The 15818-nt window shown below is 36.5% G+C and overlaps 1 protein-coding gene across 1 annotated transcript; it reads right to left on the bottom strand.

The window, feature by feature from the left end:
• Positions 1-861: 861 nt before the first annotated feature.
• On the bottom strand, positions 862-14735 carry agpat9l (1-acylglycerol-3-phosphate O-acyltransferase 9, like). The gene is made up of 13 exons (XM_056254816.1): positions 14577-14735; positions 14127-14302; positions 12695-12761; positions 9960-10254; positions 9175-9249; positions 7368-7457; positions 6033-6126; positions 5071-5186; positions 2958-3013; positions 2760-2845; positions 2019-2147; positions 1810-1889; positions 862-1194 (listed from the first exon to the last, which is right to left on the bottom strand). The coding sequence occupies exons 2-13, from the start codon at positions 14268-14270 to the stop codon at positions 1095-1097; spliced, it is 1332 nt and encodes a 443-aa protein (XP_056110791.1). The 5' UTR covers positions 14271-14302; positions 14577-14735; the 3' UTR covers positions 862-1094.
• Positions 14736-15818: the final 1083 nt, after the last annotated feature.

Here is a 15818-nt window from a genome sequence, read left to right on the forward strand (position 1 = left end):
CACTTATGTAAAAATAATTCATTAAATTTGGTTATCCATTTCGGAAATTGCAAACAATTTTTATAGAAACTATGTATATAGACTCAATCTACTAAATGATTAATTGATTAACTATTAAGGTCATTTGGATTAAACCGAACGAGAAGAGATGCAAATCAAAAGTTTGATAGTAAGAGTAGAGCTTTATGAAAGGTATACTGTGAGTGAAACATGTATAGATGAAACACTTAGTGAAAAGGATACTTTGTGATTTTGTGTATTGTATCAACACAATTGAAAATATGTTGAAATGTTTGAAAAAGTGCACTTTGATGATCTGTTGTGTTTTGAAAATTTACAATTGCGCCAAAGCAATTAATAAAAACTATAATTAGGAGTACTATTTTCTCAAGTATACATAGATGTGATATACCTGATCACAACTGAAAAAATCATGTTTTGTTTTTTGATAAAGGAATTTCCATGACATTTCTAGTAATTTTTGATCATATATGTATTTAAAAATAACCTTTTTACAAAGATTGCTTTCACAAAGAACATCTAGCAAATGAAATAATTTACAGCTGAGCATAACTAGAATGTTTTTAATTATATAATAAAAATATATTTCACAAATTCCCACAAATTTGACCTTTATTTTCAGCATGACTGTGGAGACCCCAGCAAATAATCATGATAGTAGACATATCTGACAAGAACAAAACTTTAAAAAAGCACAAAAGTTTATTTCAGAAATAAATTAGCATACACTGAACTGAATATTAACCCCAATCATGCATTTACAATTTTGTCCTTTTTACATGTTCTGAATTTCAAAAATGAACTTTCGAAAACTGGTATCAATAAAACAAAAGCTTTTTCACCCAAATAAAACTCTTCACAGAAAAGCAGTGAAGCCCATATGACACTGGGATCTATAGCATTTGCATTAAAAAAATGTATTTCCATTTATTTTTTAAATTAACATATTTAAACTGTATTATAGCAGCAGTATAAAAAGTCCCTCCTGTTCGTTTATCAACAAGTTGACATATTTCCAGTGATTGGTGACTGAGAATATCAAGCCCTTTGTTCATTGGTGTGTGTGTGTGTGTTCAGTCACTGCTGTCATCACCCACCACCATGTGGCTGTACTTCTTCTGCTGTTGTTCCTTGAGCGCATCCTTCACCTTTCCCCTCTTCAGACCGCCATCCCTGTGAAACACACACGGAAAAACACACAAAGTCATAAACCTTTAAAGAGGACCTATTACGTTTTTTTATTTTTTTATTACATTTTTAACTTTCTTTAGTGTGTAATGTTGCTGTTTGAGCACGAGAAAGGTCTGCAAAGTTACGAAGCACCAAGTCACTCCAAGGAGAGTTATTCTCTATTTCAGTGTCACTGTTTCTGAACTCCACTGTAGTCTTGAGTTTACTTCCAGAAACAATCATGTCATAATATTCCTCTTTTAAATAATTCCCGGCTAAGGCATAAGCCAAACAATGGACCGAGGCCTGATTGAGTTGCTAGTAGTGTGTTGAAACTCGCAGTTAACCACTCAAAACACACTGATCCAGCCGACCAATCAGAGCACATTGTGTTTTTAGAAAGGATAGGCTTCATAGAGACAGGAACTAAAGAGAGCATTACTGACAGACTGGAAAGAGAGGTGCTGCAAGAATGTAAAATATGTGAAATTTTGAACATTCAAGCATGAAAACCTATATAGTAGACTACAAAATTAAGGCTTAAAGACATAATATAGCTTATTTAACTTATATTAAATTCATTTAGGAAGGCAGCTGAAGAAAAACTCATTTACACACCAGGCCAAGTCCACTAAACCTCCTTGTTGTGCAATGGTTGATTTCACCCTGTTGGCAAACTGCACAGCATCCTCCCCTTCCTGTGCACACAGGAAATGAGTCAGTGAGGGTGTAATCAATCACATCAGCATCGTGGCACAATAACGCTGCAGCTCACTAGTTGTGGAGCTGATGTCAGCTACTGTACAATTGTCTGCTTGATCTCTCACCTGCTGTGTCATTGGAGGCAGATACCAGACGCTACACACTATCGCCCAGCTCGTCATCATCCGCAGCAAATAGCTCACCATGCTATATTTGCTGCTGTTCCAAAACGCATCTCCAAACTGAGGGTCGTACTATATATAACACACACAGACATTGCATGAGGGTCACAGTAGGCCAATTCACAAACACACACTATGAAGATTATTGCAACATGTGACCAAAACACAGTACTCTGTTGGAATTAAAACGGTATACTACCAATTTATTTTAAATTGTGTGTGAAACAGACAGTAGGTGTTTTAGTAAGTTAATAATTTTTATTAATTATGCTACAGGATTTTTTTTATATATGAAATAAACTAAATGATACAGATTTAAAAAGTATACATAAATTATATATTTACACACGCGCACACACACACACATACACACTTTGTCTCTCTGTGTGTTTAAATATATATTAAGGCAAGATTTCTCATTTTCATTTAGCTTAACTTGATGTAGTAAAAATAAAAATATAGACATTAAAAAAATAATAAAAATGTCAAAAACATTCAACAAAATTACTAAAACTTTATTCAAAATTAAAATGATACTGTAGCGTATAAAAAATAAAAAACAATTCAAAATATTAATTAAAACTACAATAATATCTCAATGATCCTAAAATAACATTTTATGACCCCATTATAATTCCCTTTATAATGGGTAATGTGCATAAAAGACAAGTACTGATATATTACCTTTATAGCCACGGGGTAAATAGGTCCTCCAATTTCAAAACTTCCCTTCTTAAACATCATTACTGATGTATTATTGATGCAAGTTCCTGCAGGGGCAAACATTAGACTTCAACCTTAAGAAGCTTAGAGAAACAGCAGGACCTGCAATACGACCGAAACTGTATCTCAGTGTGTTCCTCACTGTCATTATGCACTTACCCTCAGGGAAGATGAGTATTGGCAGCTTTGTTTTGACATTTACGTGATCTTTTAACCTGTGAAGGATGAGAAAACAAGAAAGATGAGCAGGCCATTATGTTAACAGAGACAATATGATGAGGAGACAGGATACTCATGGAAATATGCATGAAAAATTGATAAATGAAAGAAAACGTAACATGGCGGATGTAAGAAATGAGCCAAACTGCTGTTTTTAATAGATACATACATAATCTATAAATATTCAATCATATTTCATTATTATCCCTATTAGAATTTCATTTAATTATTATCTAACCCTAAAGATAATGTCACTATCTCAAATATAATATTATTATATTCATCTTTAGATTACATTTGATATAGATTAAATTTACAAGCAGAATTACACTGATATTAATAAAAATTAAGTGAGGGAAGAATTCTGTATTTTCTTAACAAAAAGTTAAGTTTCAGTTTCCTGTTAATTTAATCAGCAGTGTGATGCAAATGTGGCACAAATGGCAGTTTCCTGAGACTGACGCATGTGCAATAGCTATACCCAGAGACGGATCATGACCTTGGCACGGACCTGTCTCAAGGTTGATGAGCGGGTGCGGGGTGGGGTTGTGGGCAGGGACGTCACTAGGCCCATTTTAGGAGGGCTGTAGCCCCAATAAAATCCCACCCAGCCCCGCTTAAACAGGACAACATGTGTGCATTTAGTGATAGATTGTTATGATATCTCCATCTGTGTAGTTCTTTGTCATAAATGCAGTTTATATAATATGATGCGGGAGCAATTCAAGATGGTTTCTTGCTATACTTCATACTTTAGTGCAATAAAATTGCAAAACATTTGTTATAATATTCATTTTATAATAAATCCAAACGCAAAACACATAAAAATAACTATAAAAGTGAGTGGAAATGGCAAATGAGTGGTCCTCCTCAGCCATCTACTGGTTATATTGGTCATTTCATATCATTTTCAGGTGAAAAGTGTGTTTTCCACCAGGTGACAGAAATCCTGCACTAAAGCATGGGACATTTTCCATGTCATCTCCATGAATGAAAATGAGAAATGTAATGATCTTCGTTAAAGTTAATTTAACTGCATAAATGTAGAGTTAAAAAAATAAAAGTGTTTATATTTTAAACACTTTTAAAATATATATTTTACCCACATCTTGTCAATCTAGACAATTACAGTTATATAAAGTTTGTCACTCCACTCAATGAATATTAGCTGGTTATGTAAAATGATTAGAAATTAATTCAATATTCAGGGATTGACTTGATAGGTAGTGTAGAACCTGCTGTATTGTTCATGCCTACCCTAGTATCCAAACAATATATATATTTTTTTTTTTTTCTTAAATCATGCCCTCATTGGGGCTGAGCCCCCTTAATACTGACATCCTAGAATTGCCCCTGGTTGTGGGGAAGGGAGTAGCATAGCAGCGCAATATATATATATATATAGCATTGCTGTCCGATTCGATTGACTATTTAAAATATGTTTAAAATATGAAATATAGTTAGTCCAAATAATTTTGGAAATTCTCATTCAAGAAACTGGAGCTGTGCTGACACGACTGTAAAACAGCTGCCTGGGGCGCCACTGAAATGGCCATGGACTGAACTTACTTGCTTTAAAACGGCATTATCTGGAACCACAAGGAAACAGACTGACAACAAACCCCAATGAGATCACTGTGCATGAAATAATATTAAATTGTTGCATGAAATAATATTAAATTGTTGTCTACATTAGATATCATTATGTATGAAAATATATTTGTGTGCCTGTAATTTCCAATGCCGCTTGAGTCGTCAATGCATGTCAGAACACTGGGTGTTTTTAAAGAAACATGTTTCTGTTGTGCTGTGAGGCACATAGCAGCTGACTCAGAGAGACATGACCCAGCATGAACAGGGAGGGATTTTGTCTCTTGAGTATGTAGAGAAATATATGCATTAGTTTATGCATATATATAGTTTTACGAAGAGGAAAGATGAAATGAAATAGACGTAGAAAGTTTGAAAATCATAAAAAAATTTTTTTGTAAGAAACGTTTGTGGTGCTTTGAACTTGATTAACAATAATAGAACATTGTTATTGTTGTTTTACCTTTGTGTCACCAGGTGGCGGTCTTTCATCTCTGCTCTCTCAAACCAGATGTGAGGGCAAGATCGCTCCATAGCGCGCTGGACAACTCCCATTAAACCACCATGAACCTGCCCTACCTGTTAGAGAAGAAAAAAAAAGAGTCTGTTCACAACATTTCACTTTTGGAACAAAGCGCTAATCATGCAGAGAATTAATTCCTATATGTGACTAAAGCGGCGGTTCTAAAATGATTTTGGTGACACACACACACACACACACACACACACACAAAACATTGAATAATGAAAAAAACCACATTATTTACATGAATTAATTTAGCTGATACTGACAAATAAAACAAACACAGTAGCCCACAATATTAACAGTTGTTATTATTGAAAAACATTAATCTTCTGTATTTTCTTTTTATATATTTTTTAATCAAGTCAAGTCTCCTCTATTTATTTAGCGCTTTATCCAATACAGATTGGTTCACAGCGATAAACAAGAAAATAATGAATGATAATGCAAATTACATCAAATATTCATTTGATGAATAACGAAAAATAATTTTTACTGGATAAATACTTTTTGTTAAAAATTTAATGCAGAACAAAACATTTGAAGTATTCTAAAATGGCTTTCACAATTTCTCAAAAATAAATAAGTTTATACTGGCTAATTTTGCCAAAAGTATTTGTGTCCCTCCAAACTTGGTTTTGGATAGGTGACTCTGTAAATGTCAAGCTCCAAAAACTACATAATGTACCGTTTGCTTAATGTGAAAAGCAGAGTCATATTCATACAAGTCATATACACTCAAAATTTTACCCCATTCGTATACCCCATGCAAATATAAGTGCAGGCCTGAGCACTATATGCCAAAAAAAGAGTAGAAGATTGGTTCTTGGATCCATTGTAAAGGCAGACAAAAAATAAGATATTATTTAAGACAGATAAAGTTTTAATTCTGTCTCACTCACCATGGCGTAACAGCCGTCATTAGCCAGAATAACGACATCAATTGGCGAAGTGTGATTAGCTACACAAATGCCTCCTCTCTTAGGTCTGTTCTGTCTGAAAAAAGAATTAGGATTACACACTTAGACTCATTTAATTTACACAATTTACACATTCGATACAGATGTTCGTCAACTAGGTCCTGGTGGTAGATGCTGCAACTACACCATTACGGGCGTAAAAAAGCAATTTTCTTCACTGACAGCCATTCCAAAGTAGTCATTGTACTTTTACAAAATATAAATAGGCAAGCAACATAAAAACAACATTATATTATAGTAAATGTTTACTCAGTGTCATCTGCAAGGAGTTCAAAGAGAGTGATCAGCCACATGACATTTCCAGCTCAGGTGATTGGCTAAAAAAATGTCTCTTGAAATGCACATGAAGCAAAGATGGCAGCGTGTAATTTGGGTACATGTGCTCTTCATGGAGATGAATGGTCTAAGCAAAGAATGAAAAGTAAAAACTTCGCCGTGAATATATCGGGGAATTAAATCACGTTCAGTCTCTTGTGTGTTACGTGTGCATGCGTGTGGGCATGAACAATAAAGGCTGATTTATACTTCTGCGTCAGACCTATACCGGAGCCTCTACGCTATAGACTACGTGTTGGTTTTCATTTATACTTCTGCGTCGTTGTCCGCGTTGACGCGCAATTACACATGCAGAGGGAGCATGTGAAAACCCGAGGGAGCGGTTCTGACAGGCCAATCACAGCGCTTGCGTCCGCGTAGAATTGACTCGTTGTTACACTTTTGGAGAGGTGCACGTCAGGGTACGCCGAAGGATACGCGCGCTACACACAGCCTACGCCGTAGCTAAGTATAAATTGGGCTTAAGTTGCTGGCTGCAATTCACTTAACGGCCACTGGTGTCGCTAATAACAAGGGTTTCTGAATTCTAAATATAGCCACTTTAAATTTAGCATTTTTTAAATTCTGCTATGAGGACATGCCGTGGCGTATCAATCTTCTATTAATCAGACCTCTTCCAAGTGATACGAATTCGCAGGTCAGAGTTTACCAAAATTGAACTTTGGAACAGCGAAATGAGAAACATCTTCGCATGAGCTTGTGCTTCCTTTCTCCAGCATTCGCTTGCGTATGAATGGAAGTCAATGGAAGGAAAAGTGTAGTGTGACCGCCCCTTTAGAAGGCAGCTGACTATGTAGAAAGTAGACAACAAAACAGCTCAACAGGTTTTTAGAACAGAGCCACAGTGTCACTGTACAAGTCTAAACCATATAATTGTTACTTGATTAGACTGGTTGTCATCAAATGGAGCATTGAACTCACTTGTTGTGGTAGTGAATCGTAGCTGAAAGGCCTCTTGCACAGATCCTGTAGCACATCACGTGGACTAGTTCACTCAACCAACCCTTCACTCTGAAACAACAAAGGTTTGTAATGAATAGAATTAGGATTAAATAACACTTTAATGGACACACAGAAAAAGACTATGGATAAATGAGCTCAACAGGTGTTTTATTATGAGATGCCCATTGTTAAAACGGTGCATTTTTCATCATTCTGCATAGACATTTGTCATTTACATGGAAATAAACACATTTGCTAAATAAACATCCAAGTGGTGTAGATGCCTCAGGTTGAGTTGAATAATGGAGAAATATTCTTTTTTACTGGTTGTTGGCTAAGTAGTCTAGGAAATTTAGACATTTGATCATAAGTTGTGTGGTTAAGAAGCCTAGTGGAGACCAGCACACCATTATCTCATGTTGGAGACACCAGTGCCCAAAACATATAGTCTGGGAACATAATACACTCACCTAAAGGATTATTAGGAACACCATACTAATACTGTGCTTGACCCCCTTTCGCCTTCAGAACTGCCTTAATTCTACGTGGCATTTATTCAACAAGGTGCTGAAAGCATTCTTTAGAAATGTTGGCCCATATTGATAGGATAGCATCTTGCAGTTGATGGAGATTTGTGGGATGCACATCCAGGGCACGAAGCTCCCGTTCCACCACATCCCAAAGATGCTCTATTGGGTTGAGATCTGGTGACTGTGGGGGGCATTTTAGTACAGTGAACTCATTGTCATGTTCAAGAAACCAATTTGAAATGATTCAAGCTTTGTGACATGGTGCATTATCCTGCTGGAAGTAGCCATCAGAGGATGGGTACATGGTGGCCTTAAAGGGATGGAGATGGCCAGAAACAATGCTCAGGTAGGCCGTGGCATTTAAACGATGCCCAATTGGCACTAAGGGGCCTAAAGTGTGCCAAGAAAACATCCCCCACACCATTACACCACCACCACCAGCCTGCACAGTGGTAACAAGGCATGATGGATCCATGTTCTCATTCTGTTTACGCCAAATTCTGACTCTACCATCTGAATGTCTCAACAGAAATCGAGACTCATCAGACCAGGCAACATTTTTCCATTCTTCAACTGTCCAATTTTGGTGAGCTCTTGCAAATTGTAGCCTCTTTTTCCTATTTGTAGTGGAGATGAGTGGTACCCGGTGGGGTCTTCTGCTGTTGTAGCCCATCCGCCTCAAGGTTGTGCGTGTTGTGGCTTCACAAATGCTTTGCTGCATACCTCGGTTGTAACGAGTGGTTATTTCAGTCAAAGTTGCTCTTCTATCAGCTTGAATCAGTCGGCCCATTCTCCTCTGACCTCTAGCATCAACAAGGCATTTTCGCCCACAGGACTGCCGCATACTGGATGTTTTTCCCTTTTCACACCATTCTTTGTAAACCCTAGAAATGGTTGTGCGTGAAAATCCCAGTAACTGAGCAGATTGTGAAATACTCAGACCGGCCCGTCTGGCACCAACAACCATGCCATGCTCAAAATTGCTTAAATCACCTTTTTTTCCCATTCTGACATTCAGTTTGGAGTTCAGGAGATTGTCTTGACTAGGACCACACCCCTAAATGCATTGAAGCAACTGCCATGTGATTGGTTGATTAGATAATTGCATTAATGAGAAATTGAACAGGTGTTCCTAATAATCCTTTAGGTGAGTGTATAATGCTGATCTCTTCAGCATGAAGTGACATCAACTTGATTAAGTGCAATCATGAATAATTCACGCATTTAAAAGACTGATAACATAACCAAAGCATTACCTGAAATTAGGGAGGAATCCCACCATTGTTGTGCCAATTACCAACCAGCTTAACCCTATAGCTGCCAGTGTAACCCTGAGACAATAACAGAAGAGCAGATGCATGAAAAAGATGCATGGAAAAAAATACTATACATGTTTATACTATTAAAAAAAGGACACATGACAATTGAATCAAACTGAATTGAAATTAAATAAAATAATGACTTTTTTCATTAATATTTCATTATTTTCATTATATACTGCCAACAAAAGAACACATATACATATATACACTAGCATTAAATGATTTGTAGTCTGTAAGATTTTTTTTTATTGTTTTTGAAAGAAGTATTATCTGTTCACCAAGGCTGAATTTATTTGATTAAAAAATAATACTGTAAAAACTGTAATATTGTGAAATATTATTACAATTTAATAAAACTGTTTTCTATTTTAGTATGTTTTAAAATGAACAATTTATTCCTGTGACGCAAAGCTAAACTTTCAGCATCATTACTCCAGTCTTCAGTGTCACATGATCCTTCAGAAATGCTAACATGCTGATTTGCTGCTCAAGAAACATTTCTGATTATTATCAATGTTGAAAACAGTTGTGCTGCTTAATATTTTTGTGGAAACTGTGATATACATTTTCATAGGATTCTTTGATGAACAGAGAGTTCAAAAGAACAGCATTTATTTTAAAACCTTTTTCCTTGCTGAAAAAAGTATTAATTTCTTTAAACCCCAAACTTTTGAACACTAATGTACTAGGTATAAAGTATTAGTGAATTGGTACACTACCGTAGAGGAAGCAATATGCAGTATCTCACAACCACGCCAACCCCCCACAGTACAGAGAGCCTGAGAGAGATGTACTGGAAGTTGTTGTTGGTTCTGGTGAGGAGGTTCCAGGACACCAGCTCCTCTGAGGTGAATCTCTGCGTGACATCGTCTTCCACTATGCTCTCGATGCCTGTCCTGGTGAAGTACAGGACGTCGCTCAGAGTGAAGTCTCCGCGCTCGGCCGACTTTGGCCTGTTCCGACGTAACTCCTCAATCTCCTGCTCCAAAGAGGAATTTTCTCGCTGAATCAAACCTGAGTCACACAGACAAAAGTCCTGGTTAACTTTATAATGAAATGCTCAACAATGACTGACTGTATTTATTCGATCAAACTGTAATATTGTGAAATATTAGCCTGGATGCACGCCCGAACCCCGCCCACAACATTTTTTGGTCGGGAAGTTCGGTCTGGACTCGATCCATTGAGGAGTAATTATGATCGGTTCAGAATTAGTCGGGCCAATCAAATTGCCAGGGCGGGCTTTATACGATGATGGACAGATGATCTGCAGTTACGTAATCATCACGTTATCAAAGAGCGCTTGGGTTGAACTGGTTTCCCTGAGAGATGACTGCAGCTGGAGAATTGAGATGTATAGATTCAGCTATCGCGTCTGTTGTAAAAGAAATCAACAGCGCATTCATTTTAAAAGACGAACAGAGAACTGCAATCAAGGCATTTGTCGATCGGAAAGATGTGTTTGCCGTCCTTCCTACGGGATTCGGCAAAAGTGTAACTTATCAGCTGGCTCCGATGGTCACTAAGAAGATGGGATGTGGTCGTTGTGGTTTCTCCTTTGGTCGCACTCATGGAGGACCAAGTAAAAGAAGCGACACTCATTATTTTACTACTACTTCCAGCTTGCGTGCAGTTGAGGTCTGTTGACAATTTGCGTAGCTCATAAAAAAACACTTACTGTGTTGCTCTGATTGGTTGTAGGTCTATCCAATTGAGTGCAGATTTTTTTTTTCCTGGTTCGGTTAAGACACGCCTCATAATCAAAGCCCTATGGAGCAGTATCAGACTCACATTCTGACTAGAATACGAGTATGACGAAGTCAGGCTGGTGAAATATTATTACAATTTCAAAATAACTGGTTTCAATTTGAATGTATTTTAAAGTGTAATTTATTCCTGTGATGCAAAGCTGAATTTTCAGCATCATTACTCCAGTCTTCAGTGTCACATGATCCTTCAGAAATCATCATTAATATGCCGATTTGGTGAACAAGAAACATTTCTTATTAGTATCAATATTGAAAACAGTTGTGCTGCAAAATTTTTTGTGGAAACCGTGATACATTTTTTTATTTAGATGCATAGAAAGTTCAAAAGTACAGCATTTATTTGGAATAGAAATCATTTGTAACATCATAAATGTCTTAACTGTTTGTGTCCATTCACTTTCCTTATATGGAAAAGAACAACGTGAGCATCTCTTTTTTTCTATTCTAGGGAAGAAATAAAGTCACACGTGTTTGTAGCAAAATGAGTAAATGATGACAGACTTTTCTCTTTTATGTACATAAGCACAGTGAACCCAGTGCCCATTCTGTGCCATCTTAAGAAACGCATTCAAACCAGACACAGTCAGACGCTTTATAACTGGGTATAATCAGTAACGCTATCATCAGCTGAGATGTTGATTAATCAGTGAAGATCAGTGAGGTATTGATAAAGAGCATTCATAAATCTAATGGAAGGTGTAACTGATAAAGACAGACTAAAGTCCATCACGAATGTGTGAGAGAGCAAGAGCAACTGTAATCGTTGTGTAACACGTGATTGTTTGAGGAGACAGATAAGCTGAGAACCCAAGAGATCTCAAAGCTCTGCTTGTGTCTTGGAAAACAGCCATCATGCAGCTAAACTAAAAGGCATAAAAGATGTCCACTTTTACAAGAACCTGAGGAATGAAATAGAAAAGACAGAAACTCTTTTTCCATTGAAAGAAATGCAGAAATGCTCAATAATCCTATTAAAATGATAAGCAGACTGTCATTATTCAGTTGCATTCTGTTTCAATGATGTCCCGTCAACAACTTTGACATCAATGTGACATCAAGTTGTTGTCACTAGATTTGAATTGGAATATAGTACACAAGTCATATGGACCACTTTGATTGTGCTTTTGAACCTCATAAAAAAAATAATCCCCAAAACTATGCCATTCATTTGTGCTATGTTTGTGCGGATTTGTGCTGGTTTGGTGTTTGAGATATTGAACATTATTTTTTGGGGATGTTGTGTGACGTCGCTCTCCACCTCGTGTCGTCCAAATCACTCCAAACTGGTCCCATTGGTTTGTGCCGTTAAAACAAACACTGTAACTATTTTCCTTCCGCATATTTAACAAATATAATTAGGGAGCTATGACGTCACTCTCCACCCTATTTCGTCTAAATCACTCAACGCGGTATCATTCGCTTGTGCTCGATTTGTGCCAGTTTGTGTCGTTAAAATGAACACTGTATCTATTTCCCCTCCTTAGAAACAACAGATAAAATTCGGGAACTGTGACATCACTGTCCACCCCATGCCAACTTCACGGAGGTGGGGTACACATCGCAAAAGCAGTGCTAATAAATTACAAGTGTGAAATGTTCCTTTACCCGGGGTTAAAAGCGGTGTTTAGAACGATGATAACCCGTGGTTAAGCACAGTGTGAAAAGCCTTATGTGTGTAAACTCACCATTTGATGCGGAATGTTTCAGTATTTCCTCTGCTCTACTCGCTCTTTGTATTCTGTGTGTTGCCCACTGTAAAAACACAGAGTAAAGCTTAATATATATTGTATGATTCCATTTGCTTCTGACACTAGGCTTCCATACTTGCATAATGAATCACAATTCATTAAGTCAAAGGGCACTTATCACTTATGATGATACAGCACATTTCAGTTTAAGAAATACAGCACCATCTGATTATGCCACAGTGTTCATTGGTCAACAAAATTGTTTAATTTCCCCTTGGTGAGTGTGTGTAATAGAGTAGCGTCCTGGTAGATGTAACATGTCAAGGACTATTCTAGAGTGTCATGCTGTACATCTTAAAGTTTGTCTAAATTGTGTATAATTAATATATATGCAAATTTTGAAAAGCTCATATCAATAGAGAGAATTTGTGCTTTTCTAAAATAATTTGCCACAGCAGAACTTTATTTTTAATGCAGGACGACCATTTGAAAAGCTAAAGAGTGATTAAAAATGGTGACAAGCACAATCAACATGAATTGAATGCCTTTGTAAACCGTTTACTTCCCTATTATAGAAACAAATGTAGGGCATGACACTTTATCTTTTGGGAACTGATAGGAGGAAAATTGGGTGTTACATACTAGAATGGAGCCAGACAGAATGTGAATCGGTACGGCTTAACTTTCATCAGTGAGAAAAAGGAAAGTCGTCTCAGTTGGTGGAGGAAGTTACAACATTTTGATTAAGGGTTACATGGATTTTTCTTATTTTCTTTGGAGTAATGTGCACAATCAATTGTTCACATTAAGACATTCCGTGTTTTAAGAAAGTAAATAATGACAGTTTTATGTCATTAAAAGAAAATGTGACTAGATATAGCACTTAAAAATATACTTTCTTTATAAATTCATATATATAATATATATATATATTCAAATCTTAAGGTCATGGATATAATATACCACTAATGTATATGTCTATAAATATGTAAGTCTTACGGAGTTATTTTGTTATTTTGCTATTATAGCTTTTATTAATATTTTGAACGCTTTTATTTTTATATTTGTATCTTTCATTCATTGTAGGTAATTTCTTTCCATTTTAGTTTAATATTTAGTAATTTTGTTATCTGATTTTTTTATTTTATGTAGTTTTTATTTTTATTTTTTTTAAATTGACTTAATTTTACTGTTATACTTATATAACTATAACATATATAATACTTATAACTTAAAGTTATTCCAGTTACTTGTCAAGGCAACTTCTCGTTTAAGTTTTCATCTAATATTTATATTTTATTTCAGCTTTAATTACAATTAAAGGGATAGTTCACCCATTAATGACAGAGTTTAAATTTTTGGGTGAACTATCCCTTTAACAAAAAATGTTTTTTTAATAGTTAACAATAGCAACACAGGTCTTACGCACCTCTAAGGATTTGATAAGGAGCTTCATGTAGGTCTCTGTGATGCCTAGAGAGATGCCAAACATGGCAGGGAGCATTATCAGGACCACCACACTGGTGAACCAGATCCTCAGCACAGGGAAAAACGCAGCCCAAAACCCCTCCATGACCACACACCACTTCACTGTACACTACAACACTGGGAGGAAAATCAAATTAAAAGCATTTAGAAAACTGTTGATACATAAAAGTAATGTTTATTTAAAATAAGCATAAACATTTATGATAGTAATAAACTTGATTGGAACAGACTTTTGATGATGTGATATAGCCCTGAATGTCTTAAAAATCTGTATTTCTCTCTTTTAAGTCAGTCAAGGCAACATGGAGTTTAAGCCATAAAGCAATATAACACAAACCAATCAGTCAGATTAGCTTTTGTTGTTTTCTCAATGAATTAAGCTCAAACTCACCAGGTTTCTTGAATTCAGCAGCTTTACAGAGAATGTCCCTCGATGTCATACTCCTCTGACCCTTAGCATGATGGCGACTGTAACCTGAGGTGTTTAAAAGTCCGTTTAAGGAACTTCTGCAGCCTTTACTCGGAGTGATTGGGAAATAGTAATGCTGGAAGACATCCTAGACCTGTAAAATGTAGAACAAAGTTCAAGAGCAACGAAAGAAAAATGCGCCATCTTGTGGAAATAATGTGTAGTGCATTTATGCACAGAGATGGGTTAAAAACAAAGGTCGTAGACAGGGACAGGACCTTTTCTCAACATCAACAGCTGGTTAGAATATATTAATATGTTTTAACATATAATATGTGAATTTACATTCATGCATTTAGCAGACACTTTTTTAATCAACTTACAATAGAGGAATATATTAGCCATTTGTCACCAAGCCAACAATATTTGTAGTCTATAGACAATATTAAAAACATTAACTATTATTAAAGGTGCATTGTGTAATATTTAGGAGGATATTATGACAGAAATGCAATATCATGTTTTCAGTGGTGTATAAAGACCTTAGCCAATGAACCGTTATGTTTTTATTACCTTAGAATGAGCCATTTCTATCTACATACACCGCGGGTCCCCTTACATTGAAATGCGCCGACATGTTTCTACAGTAGCCCCAAAACGGACAAACGCGTTTCGTTAATGTTGTTCTTCGTGCAAGGAAGCTAGGTAAAGTCAGTGAATAAAATACTGACACAATGATGAACAAGCAGCGCCGCCGCTCCCACCACGCGCATCACGCGCTGTGCGTAGGGCACCAAGTGCTGAGGGGGCACCAAAAATAGCCTAATGAAAAACCAATCATCAAACTTCTTGTTATAATCAGACTCAGCGCGTTCTTCCTCTTCATTCCGCAGCGGCGCCGAGCAGAGACAGAGAGCACGTCAGAAACACAGGACAGGGTGTGTGTGTGTGTGTGTGTTCATGTGTGTGTTCTTCTGAGCCTCATTGGTCTGTCACTGCTCGTCAATGTCAGAATATTTGAAATGACCAATCAAATCAAAGTAGGCGGGCTTTATGTTCACAGACGCTGAGCGCGAACTCGACGCTTCAGTGTACGGTCAAGTGCGAGATAAGATGTAAGTAGCTAAACTTAACTTTATTTATTTGACAGTTTTTTTTAGGTCATAAATGTTAAACGAATGACAAAAAATAATTAGGCAAACTAATATAGTTTTGTCTAATTTC

Source organism: Rhinichthys klamathensis, unplaced genomic scaffold, assembly GCF_029890125.1.
Source record: "Rhinichthys klamathensis goyatoka isolate OS25496 unplaced genomic scaffold, OSU_Roscu_1.1 h1tg000114l_1, whole genome shotgun sequence".
Taxonomy (NCBI): Eukaryota; Metazoa; Chordata; class Actinopteri; order Cypriniformes; family Leuciscidae; genus Rhinichthys; species Rhinichthys klamathensis.